The sequence below is a fragment of the Sciurus vulgaris genome (genome assembly GCF_902686455.1).
Source record: "Sciurus vulgaris genome assembly, chromosome: 12".
Classification (NCBI taxonomy): Eukaryota; Metazoa; Chordata; class Mammalia; order Rodentia; family Sciuridae; genus Sciurus; species Sciurus vulgaris.
Genome location: NC_136473.1, coordinates 66,552,371 through 66,573,807, shown reverse-complemented (window position 1 = coordinate 66,573,807; position 21,437 = coordinate 66,552,371). Strand labels below are relative to the sequence as shown.

Below are 21,437 nucleotides of genomic sequence, written 5' to 3'. Positions count from 1 at the left end.
AGCCCTGGTGCTGGGCCCTCGTTCCATGCCTCACAGGCCACAGAGAGCCCCCATCTCAATGAAAGAGTATGCTGGCTAGACTGCATAATCCATGTTTGTGTGAAAATCTGTCACTGGGGTCTTTTTAATGTGCCAAATGTCAGAGATGGTAAGTTACAAGGTATGGGAAAGGCTGACAGTATCCATTTTAAACTTGAGTAATAAAAGGCAAAACAATAACAAAAAAAAAAAAAGAGAGAGAGAGAGAAAGAAAGGATTCCATGAAGTCTTTCTTTTTGGTCAAAAGAAGGGTTCACGTTAGGTGTGAATAGGGACAGTGTTACTTGCAGAAGATATGCCTGTATGTAAAAGATGCATGGGTTCTGTCTCCACAAGGAGCAAGGACAGAATTATATCATGCCAGGCCTAGACAGGCTCAGGGCTTCTTTTTCATAAGTTACATAGCTAATATAGTTGCATTCCTCAATCACTTCCATTTGTCAGTTTCCTTTAACTATAGCATCTCATTCCCATCTTATAATGCATCTCAGAGGTAGCATTTTGTCTGCCTCAACTTATAGGCACCGAAGTTCACTGAGGCCTGAGAAGTTCAGGCAAACTCCAGGGCTTTTCCAAGGATTCCTGGGAAATTGATGACAGAATGAGGATTTTAGCCCATATCTTCTCATCCAAAGCTCCTACTGTAGACAGGAAAGTCGTTGAAAACTCAAGAATGTTTTTTTGAGATATTTTTTGGTGTAGTTTTATCTTTAAGATAAGGTAGGCAATATCCAATTGCTGTTACTTTAAAGAAAGTAAAGAAGCTCAAAATTTCTGATGTCATGACTTTGAGGGAAGAGATGTTTAATCCATTTCAAAGAGCTCCAGCTTTTGAAACTGTAGCTCCCAACTAATATGCCCTTGTACTTTGTCTCATTCAAGTCAGAGTTTTCATATGCCAGTTAAAAATGATGACAGGTGGTTTTAAGAACTCTGAAATCTAGGCCAGCCAAGGAAACACCAGGTATTATTCCTAATGGGTAGGCTGTCTTTTGTTAAAGGGGGCCAAGACCTTTCTTATTCACCTTTAGTATAACTCAAGGTATTATTTTACTATTTTAGTTTATAAATTGTATATGGTCATTTCAATGCTAGAGTGTGTTAAAGGGAAAACAGAATTCAGGACTCTGACAGCTGGTTAAGGGAGACCAGGAGATCTGGGAGACCAGAATTCAGAATCCTCTATAGATCCTTGTGTCTAATCTCCTGGCCCTGGGTTGCAGGGACCTTGTATATCTGGGCGGGGGCCATAAGAACATTCGGTGAGTCCCTCTTCTACTTTGAGTCTTTGTATAGTTCTGTTTCGGGCATCTCTTCAGTAAAATAGCTAATGACTGCTTTTTAAAACTCCTAGCTGTCTGCCCAGTTGTTACAACACCCTCTGGCTCAGTGGGCAGCTTGTGCGCCAGACAGTCCCAGGTGCTCTGTGGGTACCTTGGTGAGTACACTTGTCTGCTTTATTCCTCGTTTGACATGGTGATATCAAGTCCGTCTTTGGTTTCTGTCTCCTGTGGGGTACACATCAGAGGCTAAATAGGATTCTGAAATGCAGCCTTGTAGCTGAGCAATCACAAAGGTGCCTGACATTTCCTAGTCAGAGTTTACATAAGAAAAGCTGATGAACAGTTTGGAAAATATACCATGACTTGACTGTAGCTTGTGAAAGAATTACTTGGGGGTATGAAGTATGTGTTCCAGGGGTCACAGAGGGATTGGAAATATTGATCACCTGACCCCCATGGAGGCTTCTCTAGAGAGTTGAACAGTATGGCCTGAATGTCAAAGGAAGGTTGTTTTTTCATATCTTGTTTGTGTGTGTGTGTTGCTATTCTTGACTATAGTAGTTGCTTAATTAATGTTTTTGTTCTGAACTAAAGGGAAAAAAGGAAATCATTCTCTCCTTTGAGGTTTTTGCAGGAGGGCTAAGGGAGAGTTATGCTGGTACTGCTATTTGGGACTTTCATGTTGACATGTCTGAGTTTCATGAGAAAAGGGACTGCCATGGGTCAGGCCCTTAGCTAATTGGACTTGAGCTTGCTACTTGCTTGAACTAGTTAGCCCTGACCCTCAGACAAAGTACAGGCTTCTCAGAGCCAGTGCAATGTGTTAGGCTAAGGGGCACCAAAGCCAGAGGTCTCCACTTCTTTCTGATCTGGGACATTAATGTATTTCCACCAGCATTTATTGAATGCCTTCTGAATGCTGGACAATGAGTCTGGACCTGAGAATAGAGCGTGAGTTATCCTAGCATTCAATAAATTCTGTGGCTGAGTTGTCCCAAATTCATGCTTAGGGAGAAAGGAACAGACTCACAATTTTTGCATTAGTTAACCACCTGTATTTGAGGCCCTGGGAAGGTTTTGATTATGTTGATTGTAAATGTGTGTGTGTGTGGGAGGGGTGGACCTGGTAGAGACAAAGGAAATGTTTTTATTTTTCTAGTAGAAGTCTAGTTCCCTGGATATCCAATTCTGCAACTTATCATGCCGAATCTTGCTTCTTAGGAATCAGTATAGTTTATTTACAGTGGCCTACACTGGGATTTCCTCAAAGGGGTAAAAAACAGAAGGGGGGAAAAAAAACACCCTGATTCTATTGAGAGTTTATTTTAATACAGAAAGCTCCAGAGTGGTGAGAAGCTACTATATGAATGAAGAGTGAAAGATTTAAAGCATGCTTTTAAAGTCCCCTTTTGTCAGCCTCAGTGGTGCATGGCTACTGTCCCTGTGAGGGGTTGGGGGGAGGTGGGGAGACTGAGGCCAGAGGATTGCAATTTGGAGGCTGGCCCCAGTAATTTAGAGAGGCCCTAAGCAACCTAGTGAGAACTTGCCTCAAAATTAAAAAGAATAAATAAATAAAGGCTGGGAATGTAGCTCAGTGGTAAAGAAAGAAAGGAAGAAAGAAAGGAGGGAGGAAGGAAGAAAATTGGAAAGAAAGAAAATTAAAACTCAAGAAAGAAAGGAAGAAAAACAATTAAAACTCCCTTTTATAAGACAGATTGTATTTTGAATTTTAATTTTATGACCCTCCTTAAACCCAAGAGCTGAATGTCAGGTTTTTCCCTAACCACTGACTGGCTTGTTCGGAAGGAAAGGAGAAGGGAATGAAAGAAAAATTTGTTGAAGACACCCCATGTTCCTGATCCTCCTCATGTTGGTTGGGCAGGGAAGACCAGGAGGGCAATGTCCAATCTTCAGAAAGTTGTAGTTTGGAGAGCTAAATGCCTTGTCCTTGGTCACAGATCTCTATGGTGGCAGATTCAGCATCTGGCCTGGATGCTGTCACCCTACCACACAGACCCCAGGTTGGTTTCCCCTTCCGTTTGCTTTCCTTTGGGAATCCCATCCCATTCATTATGTCTCTTTCTTACCTTCTGCTTTGGACTGATTTCCTTTTCGTCCCTTCCTCCCAGAGTAGAGGCCTTCCTCTACTCTGTCAAGAGGCCTTCCTTAGTTCTTTGATTGGTTTTTCTTCTTAGATGCTCCTTTTCACTTATGGTCATTTGTTAACACTTGCTTGCTTCAAACTTCCTTCTTCCTTTGGGGAAAAACACTGGAAGCCCACCTGCTCTGGAAAGATTAGGAGTTCCTGCAAGAGTGTGGCCAGGGAGATAAGTTCACGGCTTCACGTGGATTCTTATGGGTGGGAGTTTCATCCGCTCCCTCACCCCCAGCGGACCCTTCTCAGACCTTCCATGCAAGACTGCTGAGCAGTGGGGCTCTTTCTTTTTTTGTCTCTGTTCTTAGAAATAGTAATTGAGTAAAAATGTAAGTAAGTGTATGCCAAGGGGCAAGCATCCAGGGTCAGAGTGAATTTCTCCATGCTGAGTGTGATTCTGAGCACTTGTTAAGTGGAGTGAGCCCATGCCAAGCAGCTCGAAGGCCATCCCTGTCACCTTGTGTGACCGCCTCTCTGTTCCAAGGAGATGCTGGGAGTGTCTAGAGGCATTGTGGGGCCACCTTAAGAGTGCTTGATAACTGCATATCTGACAATGATGCTGATGGCAGCCCTGGTGCTCCATTGGTTTGAAATAAGAAAAACATGGCAGATGAAATAGTCTGTGTGCTCACAGACCTTGTGACTGCATAATCACTTTTCTCTTTCTAAATTTATTACTCCCAATAATATTGGTGAAGGTAAGATCAACCTGCCTGAAGTTTTCCTAATAAGACAGAAGACAGGCAATAGGGACGGTGTCTCTACATGAATGAATGTACAATCATGAAGATGAATTCCACTTTTTAAAGTACTTACTGAGTAAGAGGCTTTTAAGTAACTCAGTTAAGACGTAGAGATGTTGTTCAAAGCGTGGTTTGTATTTCTATCTCCTGAGGCATCTTAAAAGCAGATTCCCTGGCCCTGTCTCAAACCTGTAGAGTCAGAAAGGCTGGGTGGGTGGAGCTGAGGACTTTGCAGCCTAAACAGGCACTGCAGGTGCTTCTGGCCTTGCTGAGGTTTGCAGCTGTGTGAGGCTGCAGATGCTCTGATGATGCAGGCCTGTTTACTTGTAGATATCCTGCTGGAAGGGTTCTGATTCACTGGGACCTCTGTTTGATCAGCTGGCCCTGCAAACATGGGACCCTGAATCTACAGTCCCAGTGGAGTTTTGCTGTGTGCTTTTCTTTTCTCCAAGTCCATCCAAACATTGAGGTAGACCTGTTGTTAATAGTATCACACAAATCCCTTGCTCACTGTTCATCACAGAGGAGGGCATTGAATGTGCAAGGAAGTAAATGGTCATGTAGGGAGGGTGGCATATGCTCAGTTTGGAAATTATGCATGGGAATGAATTCTTTCACCAAAGTGCCTTTCACTCCAGACCGTAGTGGAGTGGGAAGGGGATTTTTGAAGAGATCGTGTAATGCAGATGTGACACATACTCTATAATGTATACGTTAATGTATAATTCCCTGGGGTAGTGTTTGGTCAAAGCACTGCCATCCTTTTTATGGCCAGAATCCCGTTCTGACAAATTCCACGGGGTTAGGATCTAGCCAACAATGGAATGTAAACTCTATTATCTCAGCCAAACTCAGTTTCGGTTAACTACAGTTTTCTCATTCCAGATGATGTTTTCCTCAAGCAGAAGTATTAGAGCAGGTGGGAATCTGACCAAGCTATTAATAAATAAAGTTAATGATAAATGACTTGGTATTTGATTTGTGCAACCCTGTGTCTCCTGGTCGTCTGGCGTGGTTTTTGAACCACCCAGTATTTTGGAATCTAACCATGCAGTATGAATATTCTTTGATTTTGGTAGTGTTGTGTTTATGTGTTTGTATTCTATCATCCTACCATTTAACAAAATGCCTAGTTCTCCTAGACGTTCTGCATCACTAAATAGCCTATGTGGCTACTAAAGCATGAGGAAAAATAGCTTTCCAATGAGCCTTCAACTAAAAATTCTGTACATTATTTATAAATATAGATATGATTCTACAATAAATCTCCAATGCATATAGAGATCTTGGGAAGGTAAAAGAGAACATCCTTATGCTATACTAATGTATTCAGGGGTATTTATTGTGTGTCTACTTGTATCAGGTACCCATCTAGCCACAGATGATACCACTAGTAAATAAAACAGTAAAAATCCTTACCTTTGCTGAGCCTATATTCTGGTGGAAAAAGGAAGATGATTAATAGTAAAGGTTAAAAAAGAATGATAGAAATTGATGAATATTATGGGGGAACCAGTAGAACAAGTTTATGAGGATGGAGAAGTCAATTACAATGTTAAATAAGCAGGACATAGAAGAGTTAGGGCAGCATTTAAACAGAGACTTGAAGGAGATCAGAAAGTTATGTGGGGAAGAGCATTTCTGGCAGAGGGAGCTGCTAGGCTATTTCTGGCCTGTTCCAGGATTATCAGAAGTGTTCTCAAAGATGAGATTAGAAAGATAATGAGTGACAATCATGTGGGACCTTATAGGCCATTCTAAGTTCTGTGGCTTTTTCTCTGAATAAAATGGGGAGAATGGTGGTTTTAACCAAGAGTCCATTATGGCCATTAGGTTAGGAGTGGAACTTAGGGTGGCCAGGGTAGAAGTGGGTACTTGAGCAGCCTTGGTAAAGCACTGGATGGAACTTGGTAGCTGCATTTCTAGGTGAAAATGCACAAGAATCCCAAACAGACTTTCCTTGTGCTAAGTTCTTTCTTTAGCAGATAGTTTGAGAGGTTCTTTATGTGGATTATGGTTTTTTGTCTGTTGATGGCTATTAATAGTCATGAGTTATTGGCAACTCACCTCCTTCCTTTCTGGAAAGGAGTTGACTCTGTACACTTCTCCATGGGGAAATAGCCTCATAGGTCCCCCGTCTTGTTCTGACAAGTGTGCAGTGGCAGCTGTTGGAGTTGGTACTTGCTCTAATGCCTAGTAATAGCCCTCTTGGACTCAGTGGCCAGAGACACCTGGCACCAAACTCAGAGGTGACCATGCGTTAGCCTTCAAGAATTACAAACTATCTTTCCCTGTGTGAAGTAAGAAGTCAGACTTTGAAGGATCTTTGGCTCTGTCCCGTTGTGCCTAGTGCAGGAAATGGAAGTGCCCTTGCCTAAATGTTGAAATGAGGTCATAAGCCAGGGAATTCATAAAACTATGTCTCTTATCAGTCAGAAAGCATTTGTTTTGGACCAGAATTTTCTTTCTAATTCTTAAGTTTTGAATGGCAAGAATTACACTGAGATGTTGATTTTATTCCTTTGCCCATCTGTGTAAAAAATATTGATTGAGTCTACTGGGTACCATGTGAGAGATGTAGAAATATAGCCTAGATCCTGTCCTTGTGGAGCCTACAACTTAGTGAGGAAGTCAGGCAGCCCAAACCAACCAAACCAAAACGCCAACTCTGTGTGTTTGATTACAAGTGAGACATCTGAGAAGCCAGAAGAAGAATTGTTTAACTTGGCTCAGAGAGGTGAAGGAAGTCTTCTTGTGAGAGATGATATTTGCCTCCTGAAAGATGACCTTTGAGATTGTAGTTTGGCCATCAAGCAGCAATAGGAAGCTGTTTTATGTTTTCTGGAAGGAGGATGTGTTAGTCAGCTTTTCATCTCTGTGACAAAATGCCTGAGAAAAACAACTTAAAGAAGGAAAGATTTATTTTGGCTTATGGTTTCAGGGTTTTTAGTCCAAGGTCAGCTAGCTCTATCATTTTAGGCTTGAGGTGAGGCAGAACATCATGGTGGAAGGGTGTGGTGGAGGAAAGCATCAGCTCCTGGGGGCCAGGAAGCAGAGAGAAAAAGAACAAGGAAGAGGCCAGTGACAAGATATATACTTTTAAGGCACAGTCCCCAGGACCCACTTTCTCCAATGGGATGCCAACTCCTACAGTTCCCACCTCCTTCCAAAAATGCTATCAGTAAATCTATCAGTAGATTCATTTACAAATGAGGGTAAAGTCCTCATGATCCATTACCTTCCTGAGGGCCTCCCGGTTGAACACTGCTGCATTGGGGACTAAACCTTTAACCCATGAGCCTTTGGGGAACATCCAAGATCCAAACCATAACAGAGAAGATTTGTCCTTGCGTGTTGTTTCTTCTTTTGTGAGCTTACATGACCACTATCTTGATAAATCATGAATTAACAAGAAAGTTTAGTATGGTCTTTGGAAGTCTAATTTTTTCAAAGGGAATCCTGAAATACTGGGTCTGGAGAATAGGCCAGTGTGGTTATGTCAAGTGTTTATTATTCAAAGCTAATATGTTCAAAAGACATGCTTGGCCTATTGTATATGAACATCCATGTAATAATGTATTGTGGTCTAGTGGGATTCTGTGGAATAAAGCATTATTTTATAATCTCCAGGTCACTCTCTAGAGCTTTTCTCTCAATCTCAGTTGTATACAATAAAAAACTCCCTTTCATTCATAGATTTCTCATTCATTCACCTTTGTGGGTTGACTAAGCTTTGCTTTTGAGATCTCCATTCTGGGATTTAGGCCAAGGAAACAGGCCCCCTAACCTGAGCATGCTCATCTCATAGCTGAGCCATGAGAGGTGGTGGTTGCCCCAGTCACATTCATTGTCTAAAGCAAGTCACATGGCCATGCCTGAATTTTTTTATGCACAAGGGAGAAGTGGCATGGGGATTGGCCTATAGGAGAGGGATAGTCAACACTTTGAACAAATGATAGTCTACTACAGGTAGTAGAGAAGCTGGGGAAGAAGATTTCACCCCTGTTAAAAGCTTTTGATATTGCAAGTAGAACATTATCTGAGCCACACTGTTGCTGTATTTGCAAAATTATGGGAAGCTTGATAACAGATATTTACTAAACACTTAGTAGGTTAATTTTATAAGATCAATATAAATGTTATTTCTTTCCATTTTTATAAATGGCTTGTTCCTCCAATATAGACAAGTTTATCTGTATACAAAGCACAGTTGGAAGTACTAGGTTTCTGAAGCAAGTCCTGATGTGTTATGTGAAGTTTATGTATGTCAGGGAAACTGAAACTCAGGCTCACCTCCAAAACATGTAGTGACATCCCTTAGCCTTAGGGTCTTAGATTGCCACCCTGGTTCTGACATGCCCAGCAGTATCTGGAAGATGTTGTCCACAATAAGGATTCAGGCTAAGTTTCCAGGAGAGACGAATGTAGATGTTTAACTATTTACTAGAAGGAGCATGATTTTCCTGCCTCTTATCTCTCTTGTGTGAGTCCCATGTCAACTTAAATAACATGTAGCCTGAACCTTGGTCTCCCGACAGTGACCCATCAGATAGATTGTTTGTCACACTCCTACCTGTAGTATCCAACGAGCAAACTGAGAAGTAACCTTGTTTGGCATGGGACATCGGCTGTGTGACTCCCAACACAGTGACAGCTCTCTTCTCTGACAGCCCCTGACCGTGCAAGGTAGCCTGATGCTTGCAAGTTCGTAAATAATTATCTCCACAGCCTATTCTTAGTAGCAACAGATGCTAAGCTTTTCCAGCCTGCTTTCAGGGTCAGTGGTGGGAAAGAGAAGAAAAAAATGAAAGCATTGTTTTGCACATGGCTGGACATCTGTATTTCTGAATTGCCCTGTAGTGGGTATGATGCAACTGCTGGAGCTGTTTTGCTGAATGTGAACTTTGTCCACCAACTGGAGTCTAAATTGGTTTTGGATCCTTCTGAAATCTAAATGGCCAGACCATATTTTTCTAATATTCAGTTGGATTGTATCTTTGCTCTGAAGTGGAGCTGACTTCTAATGTGTTCACATGAGCAGCAGGGGTTGCTTCTCTATTTTCCTGGTCTGTGTACTTGTTTTCCCAAGACTGCTACTTACTTCTTCCATTATCCACATTTAGGAGACCAGGAAAGTAGCTCCCTGTGGAATCGAGGCCACTGGGACTTCAAGGATGGTTAATTCTAGGGCTACTGTTAGGCAGAAAACAGATTCCTTTTCAGAAGCTAAACAGGTGAATCACCTAGAACAGATAATCTATTAGGCATGCTGATAGCATGGCAGATTTGGACTTGGGCTTCATATTTCAAAGTGTTCAGGTTCTGGGTTGAGAACTCCAACTGTCAAGGCTGTGGTGTGTGTTTAGTAGCTCTAGCAAAGAGGAACTTGACTTCACTATGCACCAAGATCACCCGGTGAGCATTGAACATATTACCTATTTATTTATGCTGAAGTCTACCTCCAGAAATTCTGCCTCAGGTGGTCCAACTTTTTAGCTTTAAAAAGCTCTCCAAGTGATTCTAACACAGAACCAGAGTTGGGAACCTCTGTTTTGGCTTAGCTTTTCATAAAACTGTGTGGCTCTGTCTAGCTATCCATGTTTTATTTTGCACGAATTTCTGCATAAAACCAGCATTTATTTAGGTGGGGCTGTTGATGGATAGGAACCATGGATTCTGTCTTTAATAATAATATTACCAGTAACAGTACTAAACATCAGTTACTACATAGTTGTCTTAGGCACGGGGTTAATCTATGTGTTAGCACTCTAGGTAAACACCACTATTATTGTCAATCTTATAGATAAGGAAGTTGAGGCTTACAGACATCATATGTAATTTCTCTGAGTTACACAGCTAATAAGTGGCAAAGTTAGATCTTGATCTGTCTGACTCTAAAGCTCATCCTATTAGGCACTCACTTAAGATGATAAACTAAATTTAAATAAGAATTTCTTTAAAAGAATAAGATGTCAAAAAAGGAGAAACCGCTGAGTGAGAACCATAGATGTATCTGCATGTGTTAAGGAGTCATTCTTCTTTTCTAATAAAAAAAAGAAAAAGTTGTGTTTGGATGTGTTTTTTTCTTTTCTTTTACATACAATATTTCTCTCCTAAAAACATGTGGAACTTAAAGGCAGGCAGTCGATCCCATGGGTTTGAATGCTGGTATTAGAATTAAGCAGTGGCCTCTGAGCTTAGCTCAGGCACATTCTTTGTATTCCCCATTTGAAGAATGGAAATAGTTTCTTCTGATATGAATTTACATGGAGGATAAGTGCATCCCTGCAGTTATTCTCCTGCTCAGTCTGAGTAATAATTAGAGTGTGCAATATAAAATCCTGGTGTTTTCCATTTTGTTCCCTGGATAGAACAACTGTTTTTTGTTTTGTTTTGTTTTCAGGTTGGTAAATCTAAGGAATTGCTTTTGACTTAGATGACTGCATTGATTCTCTGATGCCTATTAAAAGATTAGAGTATCAGTACCTATCATTGTGCAGGACCCTAGAAATTCTATAGCTAGTTCCTGGCAGACCTGTCAATCCCCATACATAGGAAGGAATGTTACAGATTGAGCCATTCAATAAATATTTGTTAAGCAAAGTACTGAATAAGTTTTGCAAATATGGGCCACAATAAAAGTAGCACCCTGCACATTGCTAAGGACTTCTTTTTTTGATACTGGATTGAACCCAGGGGCACTTAACTACTGAGTCACATCTTTAGCCCTTTTTATATTTTATTTAGAGACCAAGTCTCACCGAGTTGCTTAGAGTCTCACTAAGTTGCCGAGGCTGGCTTTGAATTCTTGATTACAGGCCTGGGTCCCCTGGCCCAGCTGCTAAGGACTTCTTGGAAGATGAGGGAGGTCTTAGTGGATTGTCATGCTCTCACTTTCTCTGTGGGGTCCCATGACCAACTCTTAATGGCCTACCTGGAGGAACTCTGTAAAAACTAAGCATAGAAATATTGATAGGCTTTAAAAAAAAATCTCATCATCACCAGCCTCTGTTTATATCTTTCAGCCTTGATGAAAGAATACTGACTTTTTCTTCCCCTAAGTAGTATTTTTCATATTAGAAGTTAGAAAAAGTTCAGTGTCCCCAGGGCACATAAGGAGCAGAGAAAAGCAGCTTGCCAGCTCATGTGAAAGATGAGAAGTCTGACTTCAATGCCTTTGTGTCCCCTGCTATGGGGACACCTGGATGAGCCCTTGCTCCCTCTGTGAGTTCAAACTGCTGTCACTGGCGCTATAAAGGGACACTTAGGCCTGTGTGTTCATGGGTCTGTAGCCAGACAACACAAGTATTTTTAGGGCTCTACTTGTCTCAATCTGATTTCTGCTTGAAACTTTAACACATACAGGCTGCACCGAAATGACTTTTCAACTACTCTCCCGGTAGTGTAGGAGGGTTTGGATTAGTACTACAGCCTTTAAACAGTTTTTTTTTTTTTTTTTTTTTTTTTTTTTTCCCTTTCTTTCTCCTTTCTTTCCTTCTTTTTATTGCTAAATATCCAACAGGCTGAACAGAGGAAATTCAAGTCTAACCCTGGAGGGACCCCTGTTTAGTCATCTGTCTAGACAGACGAGTTCATATAATGGGCCTCTCTGTTTCTTTTGCTTTGTATGACAGACGGTGGTCCCTTCCTTTCAACTTTGTGAAGATGTCAACCTTTGTTTTGTTGATCCCAACCTGCTGTTGATAAGCCAAGAAAGTGACTCACCCATGAGCCAACAATGACTCTTGAGTGTGACAGTTAAGCTGTCATCTGGTAGAAGGCAAATACCGGTTTTGTGTTAAGGGAGACCTGGGCAAAATCCTGACTCTGTTACATCAGGAAAGTCAGTTATCTTTGTGTACTTCATTTTTCTTTTCTCTAAAATGAGGATTAATTTTAAAAAGAAAATCCTTTAAAAAGAGAAGTGATCTAACATATAAAGATGTCTTGCACATAGTAGGGGCTGAATAAATCTTCATTCATTCGTTTCTCACCCATTCATTTCAAGCCTTTAACTTTCTTGTTTTCCTATTCTGAGAAGCTATTAAAAAACTAGGAATTCTAGCTCATGTTTTTAATATCAAGAGGACATACTTTGAGAACAGCAAGTGATATTTTTTCAAAGTCTTAAAAAATTAAAAAGTGGTACCAGTTTCCATGAGAGGAAAATAATACTGGGGGTATTGTTTAAAGATGTGAGGCATCTAAAAATAGTACAGTTCATAAAATTAGAGCGAGGAATGGTGGTGGTTGGCAGAGGCTGGGGTAGGGGACAGGGACTTACTAATCAATGGGCTTAAAGTCAGTTAAGCGAGATGAGTAAGTGCTACAGCTCTGTTATACAGTTATCTCTCGTAGAAAATAATGTATTGCACACTTAAAATTTCGTTTAAAAAGTAGATCTCGGCTGAGAGGTGGTGCATGCCTGTAATCCCTATAACTCGGAAGGCTGAGGCAGGAGGATGGGGGTTCAAGGCCAGTCTCAGCAAAAGCAAGGTGCTAAGCAACTCAGTGAGACCCTGTCTCTAAATGAAATACAAAATAAGACTGGAGATGTGGCTCAGTGGTCAAGTGCCGTGGGTTCCAAAAAAGTAGATCTTACACTAAGTGTTTTTACTGCCTCTCCCACCAAATGGTCAGAATAAGCCAGAATCGAATTCTTTGTTGTCATAAGAGGTCTGGAAACTTTCAAACTTTGCCTAGAAGGACTGTATACATCAGTGACTCTTTTTATACCCAAGTGGCACATCAGTCATCTCACTTTCTTGTCATTTCACTTTAAGTTCCACCTTCATTGACCTCGAAAACAAGGATATAAAAAAGGTTGTTTTATTTCGTTTAATTTAACTAACATTCACTAAGCAAATACTGTGTCAAGGACTCAGTGCCTGAGCTAATAAGATGAGTAAAAATATGAGATCAGAAGGATTGAAACTCTCCTGAAACAGGAATTTCAGACTTCCCAGCGGGAAGACGCTAGGGCGGTGGGATCAAGGTTTAAGTGGAAGTGCTACTGTTTCTAGTGACACTCCTTCGGGGAGTTCCTGCTTTAAGCCTCAGTTTCTTTTCTCCTGTCCACATGGGGTAACTTAGGTGAGTACATGGTAGAAGGGTACACTCCCAGTAACTAGTAGCATGGCTTTTGTTATTGTTGTTCGTTTTGTTGTTATTTGTTATTCCCGCCTTCCAGTAGATTAGAGCCTATTGGTGGAGACAAACTTGTAAACCCACAATCCCGCACAAAGCAAAATGGGGAAACAGTTAACGAAGCCAGTTTGTAAGAGAAGGCACCCCGTGTCCACAGAACCATGTGTCTGTCTGAGCCGTGAATAGCCACAGCCTTTTCATGAAAAAGGAAATAGAAAATGCAGCCCATGTGTCGGCTGTTAGAGGACAGAAGCAAATGTTGATAGTAAACCTTCTCATTTTAATGTATGGTTCAGGACATTTTCCTACATTGAAATTCCAGTCGGATCCAGTGCTTTACGTGGCTTTGGATATGGTACGTCTGAGTCATGTCTCTTTCAATACAACTGTAATCAATAAAAATCTCCTTGTGGTTAACCACAAGGACATCCCTCCCCACCAACTGCACCCCACGTCAGCACTGCGATTCAATTTAGTGCTCCTCCCCATAATATACTTCACCTCGGGAGGCACTTGGCACTTCTCCAAGTATGAAGACTAGGATTCCTACTCCTTTCTGACCCCTGCCACTCTAATGTCAAACTTCACTCAACCTGGACCTTAAGAAGCTAGTTGATCCTGATACCCTAGGTGGGGAGAAAATCCCAAATTTCATGGTAACACAGGATAGACATTTCCCAAGGAGGTTCCAGAAAACCATCCCTGCGTCAAATGTCTTTTCTTCCAATTAATGTAACTCTGGCCTCTTCCTATATCCTCTTTAAAGTGCATGCTGAGATGAGGCCCCTCATCCGCCACCACCAGCTCCTTACTCGTCATTCATTTCTGTGTGTTGTAGTGTGTTTTGTTTCTTTTTCTTACTTGGAAGTGACCTGAGGCAACAGCACGCGTGGTAAGTGCACAGGGAGGATGGGAGGAGAAGAGGCATGGAAGGGCCTCGAATGGAGTCTTCAGCTGCTTTCTCTGTGGGTCTGTGGCCAGCACCCTCTGGCGCAGCACTTCCCCAGCCAGCTGAGCTAAGAAGGGTGCCTGCCAGCAGAGTCCAGTTGTCACCTCAGCAGTCCTTGAAGTATGACTTCTGCCTCTTTCAGAGGACAGCTGGCTTCTCTGTTACGTTTCATTGCAAAAGCGAACTGAAAGAATGTGGTGTATTTAACCTTATGAAAATGCTACTTCTCTCTCTGTTCCTTCCTAATGCTCAAAGTTAGCATGCCTGTTTTTCTCAAGGTTGTTACTTAGGAGGAGATCTCATTTAAAATTTCTGAGGGTAAATATCTGGAAGGTAAAAGGAAGCTGATTGAAATGGTCTCCTTTTTCTGTTTGCACATCTGAGAGGGATGTTCAGTGAGTTCTGACATCTGAATCAGGGAAGAGGGAGGTTGAAACCCACCAGCTGTGCTATAATCTCACTTTACCTTGCACCTTTACTTGCTCTTGGTTGATGGTGAGAGGTGGGTCTAGAAATGTCCGGTTGTGATCAACTTCTTCTATTTATTTAATGAACTAGTCACCCTTTGTTAAATACCTATTTTCTGCCCCTCTTGTCCACACCTGGCATTTGATCAATAACACCAACAGTAAAAATAACAAGAATACTTCTTCTTATGTTCAAAGTGCTCTCCTATGCACACTAGAGACTGATTCATTGGATCCCAGCAGGATTATCATTTTCTCCATTTCACATATGAGGAAACCAGGGGGGAGAGAGATTAAGAACTTGATGAAAGTATTAAAATGGCAGACCAGGGAAACCCACCTACCAAAGCTGCCACGGTCATCATTACTCACTCCCAATCATGTGACCTAAAGCAGCAGCATGGCATATTGGTTAAGGGTACAGCCTCTGCACTGAAAATGGCCTCGGTCTGAAAGTTTGCAGAAAGATGTTCTACTCTAGAAATAGATTCCACCTGATCTAAATCAGTATACTCTCACACCAAGTTAAAAACCTGCATGGTGCATACATATGCCGAGCTCCTTAAAGTCTGAAACTGGGAAGAGTAATCAGCCTGCCAAGTTCTCTTTAGATGACTTTTTTTTTTTTTTTTTTTTACGCTAACCCCTTTGATTAGCAAACAGTACAAATGTTTATAGAGTTGGAAGATTTTTAATATCTTTATTTGAATTGCACAGAGCAGCCAAATGTAATTTGGCCCCAGGCTGCAGAGTGTATGTGTCTGGGTGCCAAGAAGCAACTGCACTCCGCCTGGAGTGCCACGCATTCCAGACCTGTTACCTTGTAAGTGTAATATTTACCAGATTTTTGCTTCATCTGGAGATGAAGAGCAGAACTGAGTGGAGGTGGGTCAGGCTGCTGGGAAGGGAGCTCAGGGTTCAGAGGAATCCTTCAGTGAGTAGGTAGCTGGGAAGGTGAATGAAGATTTGCATAAACAGCCCTTTGATTGGCAACTTTGGTGTCTGGGCAGAAATCAGAGGTTAATGTGTTGGGGTGCTTGCCATGTGTCAGGCACAGTGCTAAATGCAAGATCCTACTTCATCCTCAGTTCTGTGAGGTAGACACTGCTCTTACCCTATTTATAGACGGGGCAAGTGCAGCAACAGGGGTAAGTGGAGAATACCCAGAATCAATTCTGTGCTGCCTCAAGGTCTCGCTTTACTTTAGTAAAACGGGCATAAAGCAAAAGTGAATGCATCACACTGAGCCAAAATGAGCCAGGCCCTCATTGCATCTTCTACCATTTCTCAGTCCTTAATTTCCCCAAAGGCCCTGGAGGCTATGTGTTATATTGATAGCTTACATACAAGGAAACTGAGGCCTAAAAGGTTAAGACATTTGCCCAGGGCTACACTGTTAATATGGTGGGGCCCGGAGTAGATTTTTGGTTTGCTAAAACCTTAAATCGCTTTGTGTTAATACACAGCATCTTTTATTGGGCACCACTGACAAGATCACAAGCAAAACAAAATCCTAAGACTCTGGACAAGTTCCTCTCTCTGTGAAAAAATAAAAGGGGCTTGAGGCAGAGTTCCAGAACGTCTGTTCTGATCCCTGGGCGTCAGTAAACAGCGCCAGTAAATGAGATCATGTTGTTAGGAGTATGTGTGTGTGTGTGTGTGTGTGTGTGTGTGTGTGTGTGTAATACCCATGATCGATACCATGCCACCCCAAGGTCTCCCTTCACTTAAAGGTGGTATAGAGCAATGAATGAACACATCACACAGAGCACGTGCACACACACATGCAGAGTGGGCATTTAGAGCAGAGAATTATTTTCAAATTGAAGAAATTAGCAGTTGCCAGAGAAGCTCAAGCGCAATGCCCTATGTTTTCTTCCCATCATCACTTCCTCTGATGAGTAAAAGTGGGTCAGGAAAGGAGGGAGGGCAAATGCTAACTCTGGTTCTATCCCAGCTTTACCAGATGCTGCCATTAGTACTTTTAATGCATCTGAAAAAAAAAAATCTTTTTAAGTAGTTGTGTGAAATGAAGTCCTGTGTCGGAAAGGACCCTCCCACCCACCTTGGCTCCTCCACCTCCTATAGTGCCCAAGTCTGTCTTCCAAGGAGGCCAAGAATACAAACTGAAGAGACTTTTTGCTCCAAGGCCTCTCTCAAGGGCCCATACTCAGCTGCTGCTCCCTTTGCTTTTGGGGATTATGCTTTGGTTGAATGTAACCCAGAAAGCAATATTTTTAGTTGAAGCTGGAAAATTATGAAAGCAAAGGTGTGAAGTGAAGCTGTTTGGTGAGTGCTCTTTGTGGAAAAACAGTCACCCCCAGCAAGGAGGACATGTGCTCAGATTCCAGCAGAACCACCTTCTTCAAGGTGCTCAGTGACGGGAGGCAGATCAAGTGGTAGTCCTAAACCAGGGGTGATACTTCCACATTAAAGTAGGTTATTAGGTTGTTTTCTCTGTGGAAAATCGGATTTTTCCTCTTCTGGCTTTAGTGCCACTCTTTCTGGTTGGACATTAGGACAGGAGAACTGAATCCAAAGGATAATTTTCCATCATTTGAAATATTAAAGTAGAAGAGAAGTGTATTAACATGCTTGTAATGAACAAACCAGTCTTTGGGTAGAGGAGTTGAGTTTTGGAAGACGAACTTGAACTCATCAACTCCTGCTCCCAACATAATGCATGATCATCTTCAAATGCCACCTCTGGTTTTATTAAACATTTGAATCTTCAATAGGCATTCATTTATAAGCACTGATAATAGATGGAGGTATGAACTGCTTTTCCTTTTTTGGCTACTTATCTCAATTTTTGAAACTAAATATCCATGGGGATGAGGAGGTTGTTATATGACACATGCATACTGTAGGTTGTTCTTGGAATCTTCTGGAACATAGTTTTGCTGGGTGTGGCGGTGCACGCCTGTAATCCCAGCAGCTTAGGAGGATGAAGCAGGAGGATCACAAGTTCAAAGCCAGCCTCAGCAACTAAGTGAGGCCCTAAGCAACTCAGTGAGACCCTGTCTCTAAATAAAATGCAAAAAGGGTTGGGGATGTGGCTCAGTGGTCAAGTGCCCCTGAGGTCAATCCCTGGTACCAAAAAAATAGATAAATAAATAAATAAAATAGTTTTAAAAATTTATTTTTTAAAAAATTGAACACCAGATGATAAGGAAAATGAGAATAAAGGTGAAAAGAAAGGCAATTTGCAACTAGGGAGAAAGAAAACTGTGTATGAGAGTCTTAAATTTTTGGATTCTGTCCTTAGATATTACAGGAAAGCACTAGGATCATATATGATGCAATCAGGAGTTTAATCAGAAGTCTGTGAGCATGAATGGACCTACATTTAGGCAGGCTCTGAAACTTCTGTTTTGTCAATGTATAATCCTACAGGAATTTGCTAGTGAACTTTAAGAGAATCCAAAAAGCAAGACAGGAAAACATGTCTCTTTTTTTAATGTATTGACTATTGCAAATATAAATCTTCAATGAGAAAAGGACAGCATTTTGAAATACAATAACAGATTTGCTAATTTGCTGTTCAGAAGTCCCTTTTCATTTTCTTTTTTGGTGGGAAAGCAGGTATAGGAGAAGTAAGGGTGTGAATGGCAGGAGGATGAGGTGTCACATTCAGTGTCACACAGGCCCTGTTGGCTTCACAGGCAAATAAAAATTCTTACCAAAAAACTGGCAGTCCTTGCATAAACCCTTCATCCCTTATGTTTGGGATGTTTGGGAGATTTTTACTGCAGGATTTAACCACAGCAGCATGTCAGAGGACTCACAAGACTCAGTGACATGTCTCCATGAGTCAGGGATTAGAAATTGCAACAAAATCAACATCTGGCTTCTGAAGAACTTTCCATGAAAGGCATTTTCAAGAAAGAAACATCACCTTTGGATTTCCCCATTCCCAAAGGTAGAGAGTAAACACATCCTGACAGAAAGCACCACATTCCCAGGATCATTGTGAAATGACATAAGCGTGCTTTCCTTCTCCCTTTCCTTCCTTTTGACACCACTGTTTCTCATTTATGAAGGTCTTCTGGTTGTTGTAACAGTTCTGCAAAAATGAGATACAGAGAATATTGACAGGGTTTATTTAAATTATATAAAGTAATTCATGATGTCTCCCTTCTCTTCTACAATATCTTGATTCATTAAAAAGAAAAAAAATGAAATTAAATAGCATATCTATTTTGAATGTACTGGATATGTGTCTTATTTTTAATGACCATATCTTGCCACTCATTATTTTATAGGGTTGGAAGTTACAATTTTTTCTAGGTAGATAATTAAAGTCTCTATCTCTATTGGAATAGAATTAGAATAACATGAGAATATCATGATTGAAAAGCATTAGCAGGCATGTGGGATATTTGAAGGATTTAGAACAGTAAATATGTTAAATGCACTCTATGCTATTAAGTGTTATAAACAAGATTTTATACAATAACTATCTTATTTTTGAAGTGAAGTACTAAAAGTAGGTCCATTATAAGTCACTTCTACTCTGGCTCCACCACTTATTAGCTCTATGACCTTAGATAATCATTTAATTCAAGCAGGATGGTGTCATACAACGAGAATGGACTTTGGAGCCGGACAAACCCAATAAGTTCAGGAAGGAAAATAAATAAAAGGGAATTGCACTAAAAGAATCTCAGAGGTTGAAAGAGAAGTGATAGCATCAAAGACAAGAAGTTCTACTCCAGGTCTCTGGCAGTTGTTAAAAAGTGGTCCTGTTTTGGTTAGCAATTTGGCTTTCTTAGTGCAAGTTATCAGAACTGTCTTATTCTACTGGCCTTAGTCTCCTCATTTCCAAATGGAAATAAAAATAAAATCTACATTAGAGACCTTGTGAGGCATAAGCATGAAAATCCAAGTTAAGACTCAGCTGCTGTGTTGCCCCTTAATTATTGAGAGGTTGGCTTTCCAGGTAGAAGATTTAACAACATTCATTTGCATTTATCATTCTTCCTTAGGTTCAGTAATAGAATGTCCATTCACATTCCTAGGGTCTGCTTAGAACAGACAGCAAAACTAAAATCCATTAAGAATGGACGGTCATCATGAACTTGGAGCATGACCTGTAGGGAGGATCGGTGAAGCCAGGATGTCTCTGACAGATGAGAATGAATTGGCTGCAGGTGCTTCAGAGGTTGCCCAAGAGCACATTGCCTCCCTGTGCAGTGATCATTCACAGGGCTGATGATACAGTGATCCTACATCACTCCCCTGAGAGTGACCTGGGTCATATGCACTGAAATCTGAAGGAAACCTTCTCAGTTTGAACTGAATATGGTGAATAGGAAGAGTGTCCCGACCCGCAGGACTGCAACGGGAACCTGGAGGGGGGAGCGGGGATTGGGAGAGACAAGAGACACCAGAAATGGAGACAAGACAAAAGCCTGATTGTCTCATTTATTAGGGGAATAAACCTAGTTATTATAAAGTACAAAAACCAATCAGGGGAAAGCGTGTGAAGGCAAGACTAATCCGCGCACCAGAGCTCAAATAAGGAAGTGTACTTGGCCAGTCGTGAAGCACCACGCAGTCTAGTCTGATACACCTGGTATTGTCTGACAGTTACTGTGCAGGAGAGGCACGCCCGCCAGCATCTGGCAGGCGCCATCTTAGCTCAACATGTGGCAAGGCGGGGGCGTGGCCTGCCGGCTCCGGACAGAAGAGTGCCTATTAGGAGTTAGGACCTGGGTTTGATTCTTTTTCCCCCTTGCTTACTGGTACTTTTTGGTTTTTAGCTTTGAACTTCAGTTTCTTTATCTTCAAAAGGGGATAACTATCTCAAAAGTTGCTTGGAATTGGATAAGATCATGCAGGCAAGTGCCTGTTACTTTGAATGACCTCTGGGGGCAGTGTGGGTGGCATATTCTTATTCAATAAGAGTGAAGTACAGTAATGACACTTTGAACTTAGTTATTACACATTTAGCAAGAGTGCTTTCACATGCATGATCGTATTTGAGTCTGGCCAGAGCCCTGTAAAGTGATCCCCAGTTCACAAGGCGCAGTGAGGTTATGGGCTTTCCCTGAAGTAGCACAACTTCAGAGACAAGTGGGAAATTCTTACTATGAAATGGCAGTCTTTGGTAGAAAGCCCTCATTCCTTTAACACTGTGATTTGGGAGATTTTTACCAAAGGTTTTAATATGATTACAGGTCAGAACTAAAGCCAAAATCTCTTCACTTAGCTGAGACAGATAACCATGAAATGTGAAGTCACATGGTGTAGTCACATGGGCCTTGTAGTGTCTCCTTCAGAACCTACAGTAGGCTTTTTATTTTTGGTCTTTAAATTCTGGGTGCTGCTTGGCTCCTTCTCTTCTTTTTCTTTGAGGAAAATCGAACATTCAAACTATTAGAACTGGATTTGTCTAATAAACCTCAGTATCACAGAGCATCTAGTTCTGTCATCTCTCCTTGAGTTTTGTCAAAAGACTCTGGCTACTCCCAGGGATGTCCTTAGCTCCTCTGTGGCTGGCTCTATGAGAAGGCTCCTCATTGACCTGATGTGGGGCTGTTCTGGGGTTTTTCTAATCCCTGGTCTTTGAAGTAGTACAGAATAAACCTTTATCCAGAGGGGAGGGAACATGGAATAGTGGAAAGAATGTGGAGTTGGGGTCAGGTAGGC

At 41.5% G+C, this 21,437-nt stretch overlaps 1 protein-coding gene across 3 annotated transcripts in view; it reads left to right on the top strand.

Annotated features, from left to right (window-relative positions):
- Window positions 1–21,437, top strand: part of TGFB2 (transforming growth factor beta 2) — an 85,749-nt gene that overhangs the window by 13,748 nt on the left and 50,564 nt on the right. For 2 of the 3 annotated variants that reach the window (XM_079108119.1, XM_079108117.1), the window contains exon 2: window positions 1,394–1,477. The exons of the other annotated variant lie outside the window; for it this stretch is intronic. In XM_079108119.1, coding sequence (XP_078964245.1) covers window positions 1,394–1,477 — 84 coding nt within the window. The remainder of the gene's footprint in view (window positions 1–1,393; window positions 1,478–21,437) is intronic. 3 annotated transcript variants of the gene reach the window in all.